Raw genomic sequence first — 22956 nt, forward strand, 5'->3', positions numbered from 1 at the left:
TGAGAAGTTCCCTCAGGGACCCCAGTTTAAGAAACACTGTACTAAGCTATTCCTTCCCCAGCCTTCCATTTAGTGGATCCTTCTCTCTGTTAAGAAGTCCAGTGCCTGCCTTTGCAATTGTTCCTGGTTTTCACAAGCAGCAGCAACTAAAAAGGAGACTTCAGAAGCCTCCCCTGGGCAACATATAGTGGCACTAAAATCAACCAGTCTTGTCAGCTTTAAGCAGATGCTTGTGAAAAATAAGAACAGTAGCAAAGTCACATATCCATAAGGGATGGAAACTCTTTTAAAAACTCCAGAGATGGATTGTTTAGGCCAGGGTGGGCAAACTACAGCCTGCAGGCCACATCTGGCCCGCCAGCCAATTTAATCTGGCCCTTGAGCTCCTGCTGGGGAGCAGGGTCAGGGGCTGTGTGGATGCTGCAGGTCCAAGAAGAAGCAACATGTCTCCCCTCTGGCTCCTATAGTTAGGGGCAGCCACGGGGCTCCGCACACTGCCTCCACTACAAGCACCACCCCTGCAGCTCCCATTGGCCAGGAACTGCGGCCAATGAAAGCTGCAGGGGCAGCACCTGTGGATGGGTCAGGGCACAGAACTGCCTGGCCGCGCCTGCACGTAGGAGCTGGAGAGGGGGATGTGCTGCTGCTTCCGGGAGCTGCTTGAGATAAGTGCCACCGGAGCCTGCGCCCCTGAGTCCCTCCTGCACCCCTACCCTAGCTCTGATTTCCCCCTCCCACCCTCTGAACTGCTCAATCCCAGCCCGGAGCACCCTCCTGCACCCCAAACCCCTGATCTCCCAGCCCCACCCCAGAGCCTGCACCACCAGCCTGAACCCCCTCCCACACCCTGACCTCTTCTCTGGCCCCACCCCAGAGCCCACACCCCCTCCTGCACTAACCCCAATTTTGTGAGCATTCATGGCCCGCCATACAACTTCCATACCCAGATTTGGCCCAAGAGCCAAAAAGTTTGCTCACCCCTGGTTTAGGCCCTCTACTTGCAAGCAGTAGTTTTCTAATCACTTGCGTAGATATTTTCCAGCTCTGATAAATTCCATATAACTTAGTGTGACTGTTCATACAATAACTTCAAACTCTAGTTTCCCCGGGAAAACCTGCTTCAGTCCTGATCTAAAATGTAACCTGGTAATAGTGTCATGAGAACTTGCTATTCTGGCTGCTTGTTAGCCTGTCTTCATATCAGTAAACATCAGTATTTTACTTGTAATAGGAAAGTAAAATTTACAAGATTGTAATAATGCCTGCAAATATAACTGACTTCCATATGCTCTAGTAACATTAGTTGTAGGAAAAACTTGGCATTTAAAACAAACTGGAAACTACTTAAAATTCCTATTGTAAAACAAACGTTGGCCATACTAGATGGTGCTGGCTAATTCATAAAATCACTCTCAAAGTGAGGAGGTTCTCCAGTGACATTCAAACATACCACCTAGCTTGCTTATTAATCTTTGGTTGTCGTCCACTCACCCCCAAATCCCCGTCTTTTTTTTTTTTTTTTTTTTTTTTTTTTTTTTTTTTTTTGGAATCATAACTTTTTGGCAGGCGTTCTGTCTGAGAAGACTTCCATTATCCCTCTATGGGCCCAGTCTTAATTCTTGTACCTAGAATTCATTGTTTTTATTCAGCAGTCTTGGATAGATGAATACAGGATTAGTTTGGATTAACTTTGATTTAGGAGTCTTGCTTGGGGAAATCAGTTGCATCTAATTTGCTCTGAAAAGACTTTCAAGCAAGGCCCATTGTTTAAATTGTGCTGGTAAAGCACATAAAGATGGAAAAGAAGCTTGCCTTTCCCTGAGCCTCAAGTTGAATGAGCTATTTTCAAAACTAGGAACCAGTTATTCAAAAACAAAATTAGGATCTTGCCCCAGTCTCAGATTTCAAAAGCTGTAACTATGTTGGATAATTTTTCAGATAAATATTTGATTCTGTAGGTTATCAAGTTCTCAACAGGTCCTTTGTCATAAAGTTACCCATTCACTGGGGAGTCACAAATGTATATACTACTCATGACCTAACCTGTTTCTCTATTTCTCCAGTTGATGTTCCGAGGCCTTATTCCTTTGAACAAAAGCGTGATGTGGCTGTCTGCATAGCTCATATTTTACTAGTCAGTTACTGGATTTGTCCATGTGCTGTTTTAACTCCAGCTTCTCAACATCTCCTATTTCCACCTACAATAAGTGTCCAAAGCAGAATTGTAATTAGAGATACTCTAAAATTTAAAGTTCTCTCTACAGTAGAGAGCAGGCAAGGCTGATACAGAGAGGTCACAAGATGGCACAACCTGGTTGAGGAACATGCAAAACAAAAAGCATCTTGGATTTTGACATTGTTGACATAATAAGGTACCAAAGTGATGACTTTCATAGTGTTGTTTTTTTTTTTTTTTTTTTTAAATCCTTGTAAGGTTAAATAGGATTTTATAAGAGGCAGGAGCACAACAGCATGTTACCTAACTTGCAAAATAAACCAGGTCTCTTGAAGCCATCTAAGAAATGCATTGCTGAGGATGCATACATTTGCCATGTTGTAACAAATGACTTGGAAATTTAGTTAGTTTTTTTTATCTAAAGATTGAGAAGTCAGCCCAATGTACTTGGGATGGGGAAGAGGCAATACCACAGTAGAAAGAGAGTGTTGATAAAACAGGACGACACTGTGGTAGAAGTATTGGCCAAATCTATATTAAGTCCCATTTGAGACTAAAAACTATTCATGTGAACAAATAAAATACTAATTGTCTTCTTCCTTAAACATATTTTAAACGGAGATGAGGTTTACATAAGGAAACAATATTTATTATCCACTTATGCCAAAGCATATTTTAGCTGTGAACCAGTCTTCCAGCAGGTGTTAACAGAATTTTCAGTTGGTGTTGCCAGATCTGTGCATTCCTTGCTACCATTATGACTTTTTGGCTATGTCTGTACTACAGGGTAGGTGTGTTTCTTCCCCCCCCCCCCCCCCCCCCCCCAGCCGTGCCTCCGCTGCTGCTACCCATGGTACTGTGGCTATGCTGGTATACTTGGGCTGGCTTAATGCGAGCTAGCACAAATATGTGTGCACTTCAAGGGATAAGTGTTTTCGAGTGTTGGCAGCTCTAAAGAGGGTTTACAACACTCCATGCACAGAGTGAACTCTAATTGGTCTGGAACTGATAGAACACACATGGCTACTCAGCAGCAAGAACTTAAATATCTGTAATAATATTGACATCTGTAACCTGTGCTTTGCTGTCAGAAAACTATTTAACCTACAGAAATCAGATTTATAGGAGAGTCTCTTAATACTTCATTTTTTTTTCTATTGTACCCTCTAGCAACAAAATTGCTTGCTTGATTTTAGTGCCTATAATAACCCTCGATGATCAAAATTGCCAGCTAAATGAATGCATAAACTGAATAGGGCCGCTGCATCCAAAAGTTGGAGAAGCTGTGATGGTCACAACAGTTCAACCCAGACCAGTAAGGAGTTTTGTCACAACCTGCCCTGTAATCCTGGGTGCTTCTGTGTTGTGCATTTTTGGTTCAGAACTCTGACATCTGCATGCTTGCAGCACAATAACCTCACCTTGGCTTCCACCAGACTGGTTATTCCTTGCAGGGTTGATATTAACACCCTCCCAATCCTGAGTTCTCCCCAAAAACAACTTTCTCTGCAGTGCTGAGTCCTTCTGACTGTGGCACCCACAGAACATTATCAAGTTTGCTGCTTTAAAGAGAGGGCACACAGCAGCTTATTAACTTAGTGAGATGATTAAACCACCTACTTCCATCAAACAACTGAGTTGGCTTATGGTAAAAGTTAAAACAAGTTCCTTAACAAAAGGATGTACGCTTTTAAGTGATACCAAGTATAAGGAAAGGATTAAAATGGTTATAAACAAAAGTAAAAATACACTTCTAAGACTAAAACTTACTTAACAAATGAGTTTGTTCCTTTTTCCTCACCATAGTCATTCTTCCAGCATGGCTAGCCAGCCCATTCTTTAGCCAGGGCTCAACACACTGAGCTCAGACTTTAGTTTCCTTCCTTCCTTAGATAATGAATAAAATAAGTTCTCTCCCATCTCTTTAGTCATCAAACCTTTGAAATTTATTCATCTGAAATGTGTTCCCAGGTAAAGTTTCTTTCCTTGCTCAGTGTAGATACCATGCTGTCTGGTGTAGATGCCATGATGGCTTTTCCCCCACCTTTGTTTTTTTAACAATGCAATTAATCTTCCTGCAATCTTCAATACAAATGAATAGCCCACTGTCCTTGTCAACACCTGGCTTGGGATGTTGGCCCCTTAGTTTTTTCCAGATGACCCCCCCCGCCCCCCCAAAAATAAAATTAAAATTGACTTCTCTTGACAGGCTTGGTTTAAACACATTTTAGTTACACATTTCCAGCACAACCTACAAAAAATGGTATAGATAACAGTCCATACACCATGTAATAATGAAGATCGGTGAGTTATTAGTTTTCCAATTATAATTACATGACACATTTTAAATAAATTACATGTGTGTGAGGTGTTTAACCTGGTCAGGCCATCTGAGTCTTACTGTTATGTACCAGGGAGCCTTTGCAAACTGGCATTGGGGTGCTTCTAGAGTCAGTCTATGGTTGTTGGCCTGACTCAAAACAACTTGGGCCGATGGCCATCACAACAGTGTGCTAGCAAACCTCATGGATTCATGGAGTGTATTGCAATGAATACTGCACTGGGTTTAGACCCTGTCTTTTCTGGGGTTTGTCAGCTTAATTGTTTAGACAGCACTTAAAACGTGGGTGTAGTTGAATCATGTTCTGCCCTAGTGTCTGGTCTATGCTACAGATCTGTATCCGTATAACTAGTTAGCCCCTTGTGTAGATGGCACTGTGTCAGCAGGAAAGCTTCTCCTAGCGACATAGCTACTGCTTCTTGGTGAGGTGTATTAACTATGCCAATGGGAGAGCTTTCACTTAAACACTACAATGGTGCAGCTGCACTGATGCAGCATTTAAAGTGTAGACCTGCCCTAGGCCTCTTAATTGTGCTAAACTGCTTGACAAACTAGGTTCTAATGTGATATGGTACCATCTTCTCTGCCAAATAATGTTAGTCTAGTTCAGCGCAGAACTGAATCTGTACTTATGCATGGCTTTCAGTAAGTTGAACACCTGGTACTGATATAGAGATCATCTCAAGCATAATGTCATTGTCGTCATCATCATGATGTTCCTATTACATCTCTGGTGTTTAGGGCAGTGACGATGCTCCTCCACTCCTGTCTGTTTCTGGCAAGTCTATCAGTGGTTCCCAGATTTTTCAGCTTGGCTTCCACAGCTCTTCGCCGTGTTTTCAGGCAGCCTCGTTTTCGCTTGCCTTCAGGTGTCCATCTTATTGCTACTCTGGTGATGGAATCAGTTTCCATCCGAAGCACGTGACCAATCCATCTCCAACGCTTCCTGGCAATGATGGTGCTCAGATCCTGTTAGCCTGCACTGTGTCAATAGATCTTGGTTTGAGATAGAGGATTTTTCTGAGGCAAGTTATATGGAATGAAGACAGTTTAGACATGTCATACTTTCTCATTCCCCAGCATTTTGCGCTATAAAGTAGTGTTGAAAGTACGCAGCTCTGATAAATCTTGCGTTTGGTGTTGGGGGTGGTTTGATTTCCAGACTGTATTTAAGCTCCTGAAGGTGTTCCTGGTTTTATTGATTGTTTGTTTTTTTTTGTTCTGCCGTCCTGCCTGAGTGTGTGAGTGTTTCTACAATGGTGAGAACATAATCCTCTATCTGTGATGGTGAGGAAATATTAAAGGTCAGGATATCTGTCTTATTGCAGTTGATTTTCAGTCCAATTTGCTGTCTGAATGCGTTGAGTCGAGTTGTTTGTTCTTGTATATGGTGTTGGGTATGTGATAGCAGAGCGACATCATCTGCAAAGTCCAGGTCTTCAAGGGATGAGAAGTGTCCATTTAATACCTGTTGGCATGTCTTCTGTTGTATGCCGCATTACCCAGTCAGTGGCAATGTTGAAGAGGATTGCAGACGTGACACACCCCAACATACTCCTGTTTTGACTTCAAAAATGAGCTCACTGTGATCAACACTGCATGTAAAGTTGAAATAGAAGCTTTTGATATTGATTTCACAGAATGCACCATAGGCTGGTCCTGTGAATGCTATCAAAAGCCTTCTCAATCTATGAAATTTATGTAGAGTTGCCATTGCCATTCTAAGCACTATTCTATTATGTTTTGTAGAGTGAAGATCTGGTCTGTGTATCTACACCCTTTCTAAAAACCAGTTTGCTCTTTTCTGAGAACACTATCCACTGCCTCTGATATATGCTGGACTATGATCTTACGCAATACTTTGCTTGGCACAGATAAAAGTGTGATACCATGCCAGTAATTACAATTACTGAGAGTTCCTTTCTTTGGTATCTTCGCTATAACACCATTGGTCCACTCATCTGGCACGTTTTCCCTTTCCCAGACTGATGTAAGTAGAGGGGCCAGGATAGATAGCAAGTTAAAGTATGGGCTGGATGAATGGACTATAAGGTGGATAGAAAGCAGGCTAGATTGTTGGGATCAATGGGTAGTGATCAATGGCTGTGTCTAGTTGGTAACCAGTATCAAGCGGAGTGCCCCAGGGGTTGGTCCTTGGGCCAGTTTTGTTCAATATCTTTATTAATGATCTGGATGATTGCACCCTCAGCAAGTTCACAGATAACACTAAGCTGGGGGGAGAGAGAGACACTGGAGGGTAGGGATAGGGTCCAGAGTGACCTAGACAAATTGGAGGACTGGGCCAAAAGAAATCTGAGGTTCAACAAGGACAAGTGCAGAGTCCTGCACTTAAGATGGATGAATCCCATGCACAGCTATAGGCTGGGGACCAACTGGCTAAGCAGCAGTTTTGCAGAAAAGGACCTGGGGATTACAGTGGATGAGAAGCTGGATATAAGTCAGCTGTGTGCCCTTGTTGCCAAGAAGGCTAACGGCATATTGGGCTGCATTAGTAGGAGCATTGCCAGCAGATCGCAGGAAGTGATTATTCCCCTCTTCGGCACTGAGGCCACATCTGGAGTATTGTGTCCAGTTTCGGGCCCCCCACTACAGAAAGGATGAGGACAAATTGGAGAGAGTCCAGCAGAGGGCAACAAAAATGATCAGGGGGTTGGGGCACATGACTTATGAGGCAAGGCTGAGGGAACTGGGACTCTTTAGTCTACAGAAGAGAAGAGTGAGGGGGGATTTGATAGCAGTCTTCAGCTACCCGAAAGGGGGTTCCAAAGAGGATGGAGCTTGGCTGTTCTCAGTGGTAGCAGATGACAGACCAAGGAGCAATGGTCTCAAGTTGCAGTGGTCTAGGTTGGATATTCAGAAACCCTCTTTCACTAGGAGGGTGGTGAAGCACTGGAATGGGTTACCTAGGAGGTGGTGGAATCTCCATCCTTGGAGGTTTTTAAGGCCTGGCTTGACAAAGTCCTGGCTGGGATGATTTAGTTGGGATTGGTCCTGCTTTGAGCAGGGGTATTGGCCTAGATGACCTCCTGAGGTCTCTTCCAACCCTAATCTTCTATGATTCTATAGATGCTGCTAATTTAGGATTTACCTTGAACAATTCTGCATTCCAGTTATCCTTGCCAGAGCTTCCCCTTTTTTTTTCTTTTTTAAATGATTTGATGGCTTGAATGATCTCTTCCTTAGTTGGGGTGTCTGTGTTGATATCAAGATCTTCCTCTGCCTCCTGGATGTTTGCTTCCTTTTTAGGTGTCTCCCTGTTCAGCAATTCTTTGAAATGCTCTGTCCAGCACATTTCTTGTTCATTTTCAGTTATCAGTAGGTGTCCTTGTCTGTTCCTGTGTGTGTTTGGTGTCTGCCATTTACCACTGATGAGCCACGTCATTTTGTAGATGGTTCCTTGTTCACCGCGAGCAGCTGCATCCTCTGCTTGTGTTGTCAGATTATCAACATAATGCCATTTGTCCACTCACAAGGTGTTTGACCTCCCGGTGTGCCTTGCTATACTGCTCGTGGTATTTGTCCTGCCAGTGGTGAAAGCCAAAAGGAAGCCACTGGCATGAAGACTGAAATGCTCAACACCAAGACAAAAACCAAACTTTTTTTTTGGAATGTACGGACAATGTACGAAACAGGGAAGCTAGCTCAGGTCACAGCAAATATGAGACACTACAGCTTACACATCCTGGGTGTCAGTGAGAGCAGATGGATGGGATCAGGAAGATTAACAGCAGCCTTGGGAGAAACTTTGCTGTTTTCTGCTTGTGATGATGGACAACACCATGAGGGTGTTGCCATCCTTTTTGAAGAAGGGAGTGGAGCATTCCCTGCTTGAATGGAAATTCATCAGCAGACTTATGAGAGCCAGACTGAAAGGGAAACATATCACCCTGATCCAGTGATATGCTCTGACAAATGAGTTATGAAGAAGTAAAGGACAAATTCTACCTTGCACTACAGGCGGAGTTAGATCATGGCATGGTACTCTTAACTATCGTCATAGGAGACCTGAATGCCAGGCTTAGTAAGGACAACACAAATGACAGAGCAATGGGAAGACAAGGGTGTGGCATCATGAATGAAAATGGAGATGGGCTTGTTGATTTCTGTAATATAAATGACCTAGTCACTGGCAGAACCCTATTTCGACATTGTGAAATTCACAGGCTGACATGGTGTTCTCCAAATGGCAGCAATAAGAACCAGATTGACCATATTACGATCAATGGCAAATGGCGACACTCACTGACAGATGTGAAAGTGAGAAGAGGTGGAGATGTTGGCAGTGACCATCACTTTGTGACCGCCTTCAAGCTAAAACTGAAGTGTGGGTCCACCAAACAAGGGACATCAATGTTATGACATTGACAAGATGAAGTCCCTTGAAATACAGAAAGCCTTCGTTCTACAGTTAAAGAACAGATTTCAAGCACTTGCAGACCTTGATGAAGAGGAGGGGAATACAGATGAGATCAACAAGAAGTGGGACGAATAACAGCTATTTATAAACAGAGCAGTGAAGCCTGTCTGGACTACAGGCAGAAGAGAAGGAAGGAGTGGATTTAGGATGACCAGACAGCAAGTGCGAAAAATCGGGATGGGGGGGGGGGTAATAGGAGCCTATATAAGAGACCCAAAAATTGGGACTGTCTGTATAAAATTGGGACATCTGGTCATCCTAAGTGGATTATACCCAGCACATGGAATGCCATAGAAACCAGACGAGCCCTGAAGAAAAATTGTAGACGCACAATCCCAGACACATAATGTACAACCTGTAAATCCTTAAAGTACGCACTTATCTTTGTCACATTTAGTCATATATACAACTCTACATTCTCATGACCGTTTGATCAAAGGCTCCATCTGCATAGCCCAGCAGTTAGAATTACAGGGTTGTAAATTGAAGCATAGGCTACTGTGCTACACTGTAACTGTCCTGTGTGGATGCTGCTGATGTGAACTAAAAGTCCTCCTTAAACAGGAATCCATTAATGCAAAGTAGGAGCCTTTTTAGTTTGTACCTCTAGATCAGGTCCATAAGGGAGAGTTGCAGCACAGTATGCTAATGCATGGTGCAGTTTACACCGCCTGTAGTCTGATTACTATAGGGTCCTGTAGGTAAGCCCTAACTGTTTCTAAATTATAGAAAGCAGTTAAACTCTCTTCTTTTAAAAATTGCTGCTCTTGAAAGGTGCTAGAGAGGACTGAAGTTCTGTGTCTACAGAAGAGAGCACGGTGGCATAAGTTCTGCAACACAGTCCTGTGAATATCTACCTCTTGATGTGGAGGGACCACCTCTAGAGTTAAGTATCAGAGGGGTAGCTGTGTTAGTCTAAATCTGTAAAAAGCAACAGAGGGTCCTGTGGCACCTTTAAGACTAACAGAAGTATTGGGAGCATAAGCTTTCATACTGACTTATACCTGCCTCTGGAAATTTCCATTACTTGCATCTGAAGAAGTGAGGTTCTTACCCACGAAAGCTTAAGCTCCCAATACTTCTGTTAGCCTTAAAGGTGCCACAGAACCCTCTGTTGCTCTAGGGTTAAGAAGCTTCCTAAAAGCACATTCATCGTCTCTTTACTCATTTGGCAATAAAATTGCCCAGATTGGTAGTTTGTGTACTGTGGCCATTGCTCTAGTAGAAAGTAGGCTATGTACAGAATTTATTTACAGGATGTTCTTAAAATTCATGTCTCTGCAGAACTTAAACATATGGGAATATATTCCTATGTAATCGGCTTAGTTGAACATCTTGACAATGCAGTTCTCTGGAGTTTTCAACTGCAAAATTCCACTGATCTAAAAAACTGCTTATATTTGGGCCCTTTGAAGAGGCTTGTACTCTTCAGAAAGTGTCAGCCTGAACCAAGTCTCCATGAAAACATCATTTTTTGTGGGGCAGAGGGTAGCTGGAGTTACTTATTAACTCAGCTCTTCCAATATGCAATACACTTTCTTCCAGCACCGTAGTCTTGACCGGTCCTGGAATCTGATAACCTTACTGTTATTTCTGGCGTGTTGATCAACAAAGATTCTATAACCTGAATCTAGTTAGCAATTCTGTTTTTGTTCTGGCTCACATCAACTCCAGCAAGTTTTTCCAGAGCTGTATTTGACCTGGGGTGTGAATAATTTATTTTAGTAAGTGAGCATCCCTGTCTCAAAGCTAGCTGACCCATGAAATGGGAAGATGCCTTCTACCGAGAACTAGTTTTGATTTGGGTATCTAAAACAAGCAGCTCTCACTAAGAGCAAATGCTTCTTGCCTGCCTCTCTTGGGGAAGTGGGAACAAGGTATCTTAACATGGGTTAAATTGTGTTGGGTTTTTAACTGGTCTGTGTCTAATGACTATTTTACTAAATGTTTTCAAATCCAACTTTGAAACCAGTTCTGTGTGAAGAGAGAAGACTTGTGCTAGCAATGATTGAATGTGCCTGCCTTGTAAGGCATTCTGAAAGCCTATATCTTTTTCACTCCCTAAAAGGAAAGAGGGTTACGTTTTTTGTTTCTCTTCCCCCTTTGGTAGAGATGGTTATTTTCTTTGCAGTATAAGACCTGTATCTGAAACAAAATATTTTTGCTCATGTAAAGCCTGAAAGTTCCTCATTTTTTATTTTTACTTCCTTTCACCAATTTCTCTAAACTGTCAGAGGATGCTGTATTAGATATAACAATGATACTTTAATTCCTGTAGCTGCTGAATATCCTCAGCTATGAGTTAATTGTTAATAGCTTGAAGTGTTTTGTCTTTAATTGAGCCTTTGAGTATTTCCTTATCACTATAGAGTGTAGAGAAATAGGACAGTTCTATGCATTTTTGAAACAAACAATATAAAGAGATGAGATTACAATTTTTCTTACCTGCCTTTTTCTCTTAAAATATCAACACATCAGATGTTAACACAAGTGTTGTAAAACTACCTTCTCCATATCTGATTTGACTGCCTCCTGAAATGTTTAAGACTAAAAGTAAGAGGACAGTTAAACAAAAGCTTGTTCTGTATACACAATGTGTTAATTGTCTATTGGGCAATTTAAACTTCTTACAAAAAATATATGGTGTTAGGCTTCTATGTGAAACTTAATTAGGCTTATCCCTCTTTTAAAAGCTAGCAAGACTGTTTAATGTCTACACTACTCTAATTCTAAATGATTGTCATTCACCAAGTGAAACAAAACACCTACTGGAATGGCTTAACCGTCTTTCTTTTGTTCCTTGTTTCCACTTTTGCTTTTGAGTAGCAAGCTTGCTTGTGTTCTTGCTTTCAGCTTCCTGCCCAAGTACTTGAATGGTTGGATTCCAAAAAGGCAAATACACAATGCAGTTGATCTTAAATTGCTATTTTTCATTCAAGTGTCACAAGAGCATGTTAGAGTTCCTTGGCCAATTAACAGTTAACTTCAAGAGACCTAATCTCAGGCTCTAGATTTACTTAGATGTTGGAGTGCACATACGAGGAGGAAGTGTGCTACTTATTCTGTCTGAGGCGAGGGGGAAGGGGAAGAGGTCTAAACTCTTACCCTACTAATTAATATACAGTTTAAAAGCCCTAGTTTTTCCTAAAATATGCATATGTTTCACTTTTATTGTGCCTTCCTTTCAAATGGCTTAAGGTTTTACAAACACCAATACTCTAAGCCTCCCCTACTTTACAACTAGGTAAATAACTGATATTTTTTCCTTCCTCCCTCCCCCCCAACTAGTGGGTCTGAGGTGCATCATTCTTGAGTACCCCTAAAATGTATTTCAGAAACAAGTCAAGACCTAATCCCTACTAAGCCAGAGAATATCTAAAATTGTCTAGCATGGGAAAAGTGTGGGTCATAAAGGAAGGAATGTGTAAGCATAAGGATGACAATAATGCAGCTATTCCCTAAGACAAACACTGTGATCATTCTCTATAACTAGTTCTACATTTCTTATTAACCTCACCATCACCCTGCCACCAACACTGAAGGGAGAGTAAAGAATGAAATTTTACTATTATAAGTCAGTAGCTGATCCAAGGTAGAACTCTAAACTCCCTTTACTCAACATGTTACCAGTATGGAGTGAATAAATTTTTGGTGTTTAAGCAACATTTATTACTCTTAAAAGTGCTGTAGTAAGTGTGAGATTATTGGTACCTTCTGTCCACTTTTAAAAGGGTGCCTAAAACTCTAGTCCAAGCATCTAAGGTACCCTGCATACTCCTGTTCTTTCTGCTGATACAGACTAACACGGCTGCTACTCTGAAACATGTATAACAGTAATGAGTCTTAGTAGAAGGGCTGTAGAGTGTCTGATATGAATAGATCATGTGAATAACAAAGTATAAACATGTACTCTTTTGGGACCCTGCCTATAATTATGAGCTACTGAATGTCTCATGCAACACCCCTTCAAGGTATATTTACTCACAGAAATAGTCACAATAATTTGCAGATAGTTGAAACATTTCTACTTCCCCCTCAGAATCTGTCTCTGATGTGTTCAATAAGAACAGCCTTACTGCATCAGACCTAAGGTCCATCTAGCCCAGTATCCAACAGTGGCCAGTGCTAGGTGCTCTAGAGACAATGAACAGAATAGGGAGTCATCAAGTGATCCATTCCCTATTGCCTATTTCCAGCTTCTGGCAAACAGAGGCTAGGGCCACCATCCCTGCCCATCCTGGCTAATAGCCATTGATGGACCTATCCATGAACATATCTAGTTTGTGTTGTGTTTTTTTTTTTTTTTTAAAACCCTTTTATAGTCTTGGCCTTCACAACATGCTCTGGCAAAGAGTTCCACAGACTGACTGTGCATTGTGTGGAAAAAATACTACTTTTGTTTTTAATTGGGTGACCCCTACTTCTTGTGTTTATGAGAAGGAGTCAATAACACTTCCTTATTTACTTTCTCACAGCAGCATGATTTTATAGACCTCAATCGTATCCCCCTTTAGTTATGTCCCAGAGTTATTAATTGCTCTTCATATGGAAGCGGTTCCATACCCCTGATTTTTGTTGCCTTTTTCTGAACCTTTTCCAATATATCTGAGATGGGGCAACCACATCTGCATGCAGTATTGTAGAGGTGGGCGTACCATGGATTTATAGAGGCAATATGATATTTTCTGTTTTACTATTTATCCCTTTCTTAATGATTCCCAACATTCTGTTTGCTTTTTTGACTGTAGCTGCTCACTGAGTGGATGTTTTCAGAGAACTATCCACAATGACTCCAAGATCTTTCTTGAGTGATAGCAGCTAATTTAGACCCCCTCATTTTATATTTATAGTTGGGATTATGTTTTCCAATGTGCATTACTTTGCATTTATCAACATTGATACTCTGTTGCAATGCTCATTACCACCCCAGTTCCATGTATTGGAGTACCTGAAGTCTTCCCTGCAGTATTTGCATCTCCTTGTTGCACAGGTACCCTTACAGCTACGTGGCTGGAGCAGGTGCAGGACCATCATGTTAGGAACAAGATGTCCCATGCTATCTATGCCCATCTGTTATTGGCAGAGGACACTTGCAGATACTGAACTGTTGCATGATTCCCTATGAGTGACTGATAATTTGCATCTTTCAGGTGCTGGCTCAAAGACATCTATGTTGGTGGCAAATTCTCACTTGTGTGGTGGTTCTTAGCAAACAACTTGCAGTGCACATTAGCCAGATCTGCTTGCTTCTTACCACACAGTAAAATAAAGATACCTCTGAGCCTTAGGCTGCTGACTCCAAAAACGCTGTAGTTCAGATGTTGATAGTCACACTGAGCAAGGACTTCTTGATTCACCCAGGGCTTGGTTCTTTATGAACTTTTTGGTTTTGGTTGGGTCCGGTCTGTCCATACCCTGAATTAAAAGTAATGGTCCTAATTTATAAAGCTGTCAACAGGTAGAGATGGGGCTACCTCCTAGACAATCAGATCATCTTTGATATGTGATCATGTCTGAGAGTTTCTGCTCCTTGCCTTCCAAACTGCTCACATGGTAGCAGGCTTAAAATGACAGCCTGCAGTTAGGTTACCTATACACCACAGCTGATATTTCATTCTGGGTTGTGAGATGGGGAAAAAAATCACTTTTCTTTCCCCAAAGCTTGGGGGGAAGGGGAGATGAGCACTGTTCACCCAGTGTGGGCATATCACTAGCTTTCCCTGGATGTGACCAACACCCAACTCCAAAACCCAATACTCCCACTAGTGTTAGATGTTCCTGTTGGTTTTACAAAGTGGTGGGGCTGGGACCATGCCATGGAATGAACGCCAACAGGCACAGAGACACACAGGCTGCCAGTATTATTTCTCTTTAAAACAAACTTTCAAAGTGCTCTAAAGTTCATAGACAGAGTCAGATTGGCTTGGAAATTTGTATGCTAGGAGAAGGCCTTGGGTACCATTTAGGGTGCCAGTTCGGGATCATGATCAAATAGCTCCTGGGCTACAGCTTTCTTCCCCTCCCAGCAATGACCTGTGTTAATTTCAAAGGGCTCTAAAGTGCCAAGGCAGAGCCAGACTGGCTTGAGAACTGGTATGCCAGGTGAAGACCTAGAATAGCGGCTGAGGTACAATTTTGGGGTTATATAGTGAATCAAGCATTCCTTTTACCCTGATGTGAGTTGTTCTTCATCTCCTATTAAAGCTGTTTGCCTTTAAATAAATAATTAAATATTAATTGGGTCACAAGGAGCATCCTTCTACAGTGCGGTGGGTGCGGTACTCAGCTAGGTTGTGGGCCAGTCTGGTTCAATCCCCTTTCTAATATATTCTACAAGTGCATTAGAAGCAAGAGGAAGACCAAGGATGGGGTAGGACCATTACTCAATGGAGGGGAATAATAACAGAAAATGTGGAAATGGCAGAGGGGCTTAATGACTTTTGTTTTGGTTTTCACCAAGAAGGTTAGTGGTGATTGGACATATAACATAGTGAATTCCAGTGAAAATAGGAAAAGAACAAGTTAAAAGTTACTTAGACTTCCAGTCCTGTGATTCTGTTTGATGAGAAGGGATTTGAGCAGTGATTGCATACCTCTCAAGTAGGTGCCCTAACGACAGGGCTATGAGTTATTCTAAGATGGGGCTGTCTTGGTCTTGCCTCTTGAAGCCGTTCCACTTTAATTAACAATTAACAGCCAAAGCAGAAGTCAAGTGTAAGAAGTCCTCGATGATAGGGGGATTTGGGTACCTACCCGAGGCTGTGGGTCAATTCCTCCTGCTCTGGGGCAGGGAGTTGGATGAGCTTTTTCCTCTTGAAATTGTTTTAATTAACTATTAACTGGGCCAAGCCTAGTTTGAGATGCCCCTGTGGTACAGTGGTTAGAGTACTCCACTGGGGGGGTGGGAGATTTTGGTTCAATTCCTCCCTCTGCCTTGTGACAAATACCCTTTTCTCTTGAAGTGCTTCCACTTTAATTAACTATGAATTGGGCCAAAGGACAGCTCCCAGAAGAGCTGCCTTCTGTGGTGTAGTGGTTGGGGCTGTTGCAGGGGATGTTAGAGACCCTGGTTCAATCCTGGCTGAGGATAAGGGATTTATAACACATATCAGCTACCTGCGGGGCTGTTTTATTTAAATATTCCTTGAGCTACATTAAAAAACAAATCACTCTTTTGTCCCCCGTGGCTAGGCTACCCACCTGGGTGGTGAGAGACCCTGGGTCCAACCCCTCCTCTGCAAGGGGTTGGCCCAAGGCTCTCCCAGCTCCTGCCTCCCAGCCCCACCCCCCACCTGGCCGCCCAGTCACCACCCCTCTCTCCTCCCAGACCCACTCCCACCACACCTATGAAGTGAGCGATCTCTGTTCAAACCCCCTTCTGTTTCCAGAAAGACAAGGGCCTCCTGCAAGCGAAAGGGGACCTAAACAGGAACTTCCCACTTCCCTCCTGGGAGGCAGGACAGCCTTCTCCAAATCCTTTTGAATCAGCTAAAGGAAGGATTTGAACCAGCACCTCCAATTGCGGAGACAAGCAGCGAAACCACTGGACTATAGAGTGACCCTAACTCAGAGAGTGGCCTGATTCCTAGTTAATTAAAGTGGATCAGCTTCAAGTGGCAAGAGCTGAAACCCCCTCTTCTCAAAAAGCAGGAGTAGGATTTGAACCATACTCTCCAACACCTTAGGTGGGGCCCAAACCAGGCTATTCAGGGCTTCATAGTAGGGAGTTTTGATTTGAGCATTTAATAGTTAATTAAAGTGGACAAGTGTCAAGAGGCGAGGTAATTTCTGCTCACATCTCTTCTCAGTCCAAGGGGGGAATTGAACCAGCATCTCCAATACTAGAGTACACTAACCATGGGGCTCTAAGAAGGCATCTTACAGAGCAACACTGCTTTGGCCTAAGTAAGAGTTAAAGTGAAACAGCTTCAAGAGTAAAGAAGCTTGCTGTGCACAGTCCTTCCCCACAGCAAGAGGATATGGTTGCCAACCCTTCAGGATTGGCCTGTAGTCTCCAGGAATTAAAGATTAATCCTGAGCCTTGTTTTGGCCCAATTCATAGTTAATAAAGTGGACCAGCTTCAAGAGAAAAGACTGAGGAAGCCACACAGCAGAATAATTTATACTCCAGCAGTTAGGCCATTCACGGGTGAGGTAGGAGATCACCACTCAAACCTCTTTTCATCAAGCAGAAGGGGAATTGACCCACACTCTGCAATAGTCTGGGCGCAGCCCCAAACCAGTGGCCTACAGGCTGAGTCTTACAGCTTCTGTGGCCCAATTAATGTTTAATTGAAGTGGAACGTTGTCACTAAGAGCAGCCCACACCAGACTACCCTTTAGCTTCGCAATTAAGGCACTCACTTGAGAGACGCCAGACCCCCTTTTTAATTACCGTCTCATCAAGCAGATGGGGGAAGTGACATAGGGTCTCCCACATCCCAGCTGAGGACCCTAATCAGTGGGATAAGGAGCAGAGAGCAGGTTGCTGCCTCCTTCCCCCCACTGGTTTTGTATGGCTTTGGGCAGGAACTTGACAAGCTCATGTGGATCGCATGCAGCGATAGGGCTCAAATTCTGTGAAAGGCCGGGCTTAACTGCCCCCTTGGTAGCCTCGCCCAGTGGCTAGCTTAGGTGGCTCCCTGCCTCGCATGCTGGCTTTTGGGGATCCCATTCTTAGGCGCATGTCTCTCCCCATTCATTGAAGAGGGAGCCTAAGCACCTAACTCAGGTTTAGGGGATCCCATTGTTCTTCCAATGAGTGAGGCTCTGGTAACACTGAGTATTGCCATACCTAAGTGCTGAGCCAGAGGGGAGCTGAGACCGGGTCTGGGCCCATATTACCGGCAACCATCACTAAGACTCTATGGGAGCTGAGAATGGGCATGACTCAGGTGACTAGCCCTGAGACGAAAGAAGAGGGGTTGTTTGGTTCATACCACGGACACATCGCTAAGTCCCTGCGAGCTGAGAGTGGGCATGTGTTGTGAATGCCACAAGCACTGAGATCAGGGTGGGGAGTGCAGAATAGACACCATCAGTGCAGCCCACAGCCTCACCCTCAAAACCCCGGGTGGGGAATTGAGAACAAGCAGTCTCGATGTATGACAGAGCCCTGACACTGGGTGTTGGGGGTGGCTAAATGAGTGTGTGAGAGGCACTGTGGAGCTCCCTTTCTTCTGCACTCCTGTGGGGTGTGTGTGGCGAGAAGAACTCTAAACTTCTTCTCCACCCACTTCTCTGGGTGCTCAGCTGCTGTGTTCAGCCATCTTTTCCCATGCCACTGAAAGCTGAAGTGGTCTCACATCTACTGACAGCATGAATGTTTGGCAGTATTAGGCACATGTCCAGTTCCTGCTTCACAGCCACTCAATTAATGGGAATGCATCTCTTCTTTTGGCCAACACCAGTTTTGAAATCGAATTCATCTACCCCAAGAAGAGAGGACTATTTTGGGTGCAACCGCTGAGTCCATGCTCCCCATTAGCATCCTGTTTGAGTGTTTGCTTTGCATGAGCAAAATGCAAGAACATGAGTGAATCTGCTTGCTCATTATCTGCTTTTAATTCTGGTATTGCAGAATGTGTTTTTTTTAATGACATTACATTTTAGTCACATATTATCATTTGTGGAGAAAGAAAACAAAGCTTCTTACTAGCAATGTAGAATATACTGCTCTTAAATCCTCTGAACTTCATTTAACGCTTTATTGATAACTTCAAAGATGTATTCTGGTGTATACAAATACAGTTGAAGGCAGTAACTAACCTAATCTCAAAGCAATTATTTATGTTTGTGATCAATTTTTATTGATAGAAAATATGACAAGGCATTTTTATGAAATACAGCATTCTTTGTGCTGGCTACAGTGGCTTTTTTAATCTGTTTTAAATTAATGACTTGGTGCTGTTCAGCTAAGAAAACAACATAATGTTTATCGGTATGTTACCTAGCACTATTCCTTTTGGAGTCAAATTCTTTTTTTCCTCTTGCCCCTTGAAGTGCTCATGCTCAGTGTGTATTGACATTGAACAGCTTCTTCATGTACTCTAAAGATACTAACTGCTCTCACGTATGTAAAGAAGACCTGGATTTGAATGTAAACTACATTGCAGTCTGAAACACTGATTTAATAAACTTTAATTCCTGTCATGGAATAATGTGTCTCATTGTGTCTTTTCTGTTTCTGACCATGCTCAGGTTAATAGAACATACTGCTGTGGAACCTACAGAGCAGGTCCGATGCGGCAGATAAGTCTTGTTGGAGCAGTAGATGAAGAAGTTGGTGACTACTTCCCAGAATTTCTTGATATGTTGGAGGAATCTCCATTTCTGAGAGTGAGCATTATACTGTTGTAGTGTTTTGTTTAAATTATTATCAAGCATAAATGTCTTAACACTTTGAATTTACAACTTCAAGTTGCTAAATAATGAGAGAATTTAGGTACAGCTTCTCCATTCAGATGGTGATGAACTACCTTACTGAGGATGCTGATAAAAATCTACCCTCTGTTCAAAGAAGTAAATACTGAAAGGAGATTATATGCATCCGAAGAAGTGGGCTGTAGCCCCCGAAAGCTTATGCTCTAATAAATTTGTTAGTCTCTAAGGTGCCACACGTACTCCTGTTCTTTTTGCGGATACAGACTAACACGGCTGCTACTCTGAAACCTGAAAGGAGATTAATTTAGAGGCTACAGCAATCAGTTATTTAACTGGAGAAATTATTGGGCTCTTGTTGCATGTCTGTTTCACAATGGCCCACTCTCTGAAAGCTGAATAAGTTAACTATATCGCTGGTGGAATACGTTGTTTCATCTCTAAGAATAAGGTTTGGTTTCTATATAGTTCTCTTGGTAATGAACTTGAGCCAGTGCTTATCAAAATTTAACTGTTATCCATTTGACAAAGCTTTTTGTGTTCCTGCTTTTAGATGACTTTGCCCTGGGGCACTCTTTCTAGCCTCCAGCTTCAGTGCAGGTCACAAAGTGATGATGGCCCCATAATGTGGGTGAGACCAGGAGAACAGATGATCCCGACAGCAGATATGCCAAAATCACCATTCAAACGGCGCCGGTAACATTATTTTCCTTTAATAGAAAAGAAAATCACAGCTAGATAAAGTACTATCCTAAGGTCTTAATGTTTGTCCTTATTGTGTGTGAAATTAGTCTTTCAAAGGTAAACTTTATGGCTTTCTTAAATTTCCCATGTGACTTCATTCCTTTTGCTTTAGAAGCAAGCAGTCCAGTTATTTAAGCCAAACTAACATAATGTCTGTGTTCCAGATAAGTGCACTTGAGTTCAAGGTTTCCTCGAGGTTGACAGCATTATGTATTGCCTGTTTGACAGATCTCTTGGGTTCCTGAACATAAGAATGGCCATACTGGGTCAGATCAGTGGTCCATCTAGACCAGTATTCTGTTTTCCAACAGTGGTCAATGCCAGGTGCCTCAGAGGGAATGAACAGAACAGGCAATCATTAAGTGATCCATCTCCTGTTGTCTGCTTCCTACTTCTGTCTGTGAAAAAGCTAATATTTGGTGTACTTCTCCAACACAGTGCAGAAGTCCCTACACTGCATTAAAGGCTGGTCCTAATGCTGGTTATTTAAGTAGTCTTGGTATGGGTTGCCTACTCAAGAAATGCTGTATTCCAGAGGAATGTTCTCTTAACTACTTAAATCTCCTCAGCTGCCCTCATTGAAATGTTGCATTGGTAAGGTCTATTCTCTGGCTTTGTTTTCCACTCTATCTAAAACACAAAACTAAATCCATTATTCCAATAATTTTTTTAAAAGGTTACTATTTGAGGGTACCATCTCACTATAACTGGTTACTTCCCTTTACTGTTTTACAGTAGCAAATGACAAACATTTTCAGCACTGTGCTGAAGCCAGAAGCACAAAATTATGTCATTATTTGTAATTGTGTGGGGAAACGAAGGCTATAATTTTTTTGCCAAAGAGAATTTTTTAGAGAAATATTCTTGTCCTCTTAAAAAAATAAAAATAAAAAAAAGCTTTGATTGTGAATCTTTAAAATTGCTCTTGCCGATGACAGTTTTTTGTCTAACACTTTGATAAACCACACAGCTGTAGTTAAATTGCTTTGACAAAGCCTTTCATCCTCTAGAGTCCAAGGAAACTCCAAATGGACAATCTAACTCTGCAGTTATAAATTAATTGTTAGTAGTGTTAATTTTGTTTAAATTGCTTTTTATTTTAATCCCTAAAACTGTAATCTTTCAAATTCTGAATAAAACCATTAACATCTACCTCCCACAATCTGCTTGAAATCCAAGAGGCAAATTTACCTTCAGTTTTCCTTGGGAGTGTTTTGTGCAACCAATCTTGGGGAGAGAAATAATTGGAATCATGTTTTCATCACAGCTTTAAGCAGAAAACCCAATATGTTCTCTCTAGATAACTTAATATTTTTAAGGGTCTATCTTTTAAATTGAAATTTTTAAATATGGCACAATTCTTGTAGTTCAAAGGATAATAAAACATCCCAATATGACTGTTCAGAGGTTGACTAAAGAGTTCACATTTTTCCAAATATATAGTATACCTAATGTACTTTTAAATTGTTGTCTTTTCCTCAATCTGGATTAAATCTATCTAGACTCGTTAGAGGTATAGAATTGTAACAGCAGGACACAAGTCACGTATAGCATGATTTTCCCATTTGTTGTTGTTTTTTTTTTTGTTTATGTCTGTGATTCACTCCATGCCAGCAGCTCATATCCTGCAGGGCTGGCCGTGGCTCCCAGCTCCAGACGTTGCAATCGGCTGCACGGGGTCATAGAACCGCTCAGGTTGGGTCCAGCCGTCCCTCCATCGTGGTAGGGATGGGAGGTGGGTAAAACCTGAGTGGCACTGCGACCTGGCATACCAACTCGCAATGCCCAGAGCGGGGAGCCAGGCTCAGCCCTACCCGGCACAGGAGCCACCAAAGCCCAGGCATGAGGTGAGTGTGGGGCAGGCTCCCTCTCAATCCTGGGGCCCAGCCCTCAGAGATACAGGAGTTGCTGCTTCTTGGGATGAGTACAGGGTGGCTCACTCTCCAGTCCCATCTCCCCACCGCAGTCCTCCCCTCCGCACCAGGCTGGGATGAGGGCTGCAGTTCTTGGTTGGAGGGTGCTGCTGGAGGTGGTTGGGGCCCCTTCATTTGTCAGGGTATCTTTTATCAAAAATCTCAGAGCAGTCACTAAATCCATGACTCTTACTAAATTTACCATGACTGCTCTGTGACTTTTTGATTTAAAAAAATGCCATGACAGAGCTGCAGCACTAACTATACTTAAATCTTTGAATACCAATTTGATACGTAATACATATAGCAAAAGCAAAGGGAGCATTTTTGTTCTTGGATTTTGAATGCTACAGGACACTAGCAATATTTCTTCAAAATTACCTTAGTACATTTACAGATAAGAAAGCTGTACCATTCATCTCGTCTCTGAGTAGTCTGGAACATCCTTTTCTCTCCTCTCTTCACCCCACTTTATAGATCAATGAACGAAATAAAAAACCTCCAATACCTACCTCGGACCAGTGAGCCCCGTGAAGTTCTCTTTGAAGACCGAACAAGAGCCCATGCTGATCATGTAGGTCAGGGGTTTGATTGGCAGAGTACAGCTGCTGTAGGAGTGCTGAAAGCTGTACAGTTTGGTGAATGGTAAGTGTGACTGAATTTTGTAACCACTCCAGTTGGATTTGAGACTGACTTCCCTTTATAAAAGGAAGAAAATGTGAAGTGTCGGTTGAATAGCAGCCTAGTTGTATAAATTGTTTAAAACCAAATGACTTGTGACTATTCAAATGCTGTGTAAAGTCTGTAAAACATAATCTAGTAAATACATATCTCTGGCAACTTTTACCCCTACTTCCTTCTCCCTCCTGAGTCCAGCGCAAAAAACTATGTTAACATGGAGTAGTTTGCAGAGAGCTTGCGTGATATGCAGTGTAGGCCACACTGTATGTGGTGCGTCCTGCAT

At 42.4% G+C, this 22956-nt stretch overlaps 1 protein-coding gene across 1 annotated transcript in view; it reads left to right on the forward strand.

The window, feature by feature from the left end:
• The window catches only part of RSBN1 (round spermatid basic protein 1), a 40938-nt gene that overhangs the window by 13041 nt on the left and 4941 nt on the right, over positions 1 to 22956 (forward strand). Inside the window, exons 3-5 of the mRNA XM_054028369.1 lie at positions 19156 to 19293; positions 19889 to 20031; positions 22470 to 22637. Of these exons, the coding sequence (XP_053884344.1) occupies positions 19156 to 19293; positions 19889 to 20031; positions 22470 to 22637 (449 nt within the window). The remainder of the gene's footprint in view (positions 1 to 19155; positions 19294 to 19888; positions 20032 to 22469; positions 22638 to 22956) is intronic.

Source organism: Malaclemys terrapin, chromosome 4, assembly GCF_027887155.1.
Source record: "Malaclemys terrapin pileata isolate rMalTer1 chromosome 4, rMalTer1.hap1, whole genome shotgun sequence".
Taxonomy (NCBI): Eukaryota; Metazoa; Chordata; order Testudines; family Emydidae; genus Malaclemys; species Malaclemys terrapin.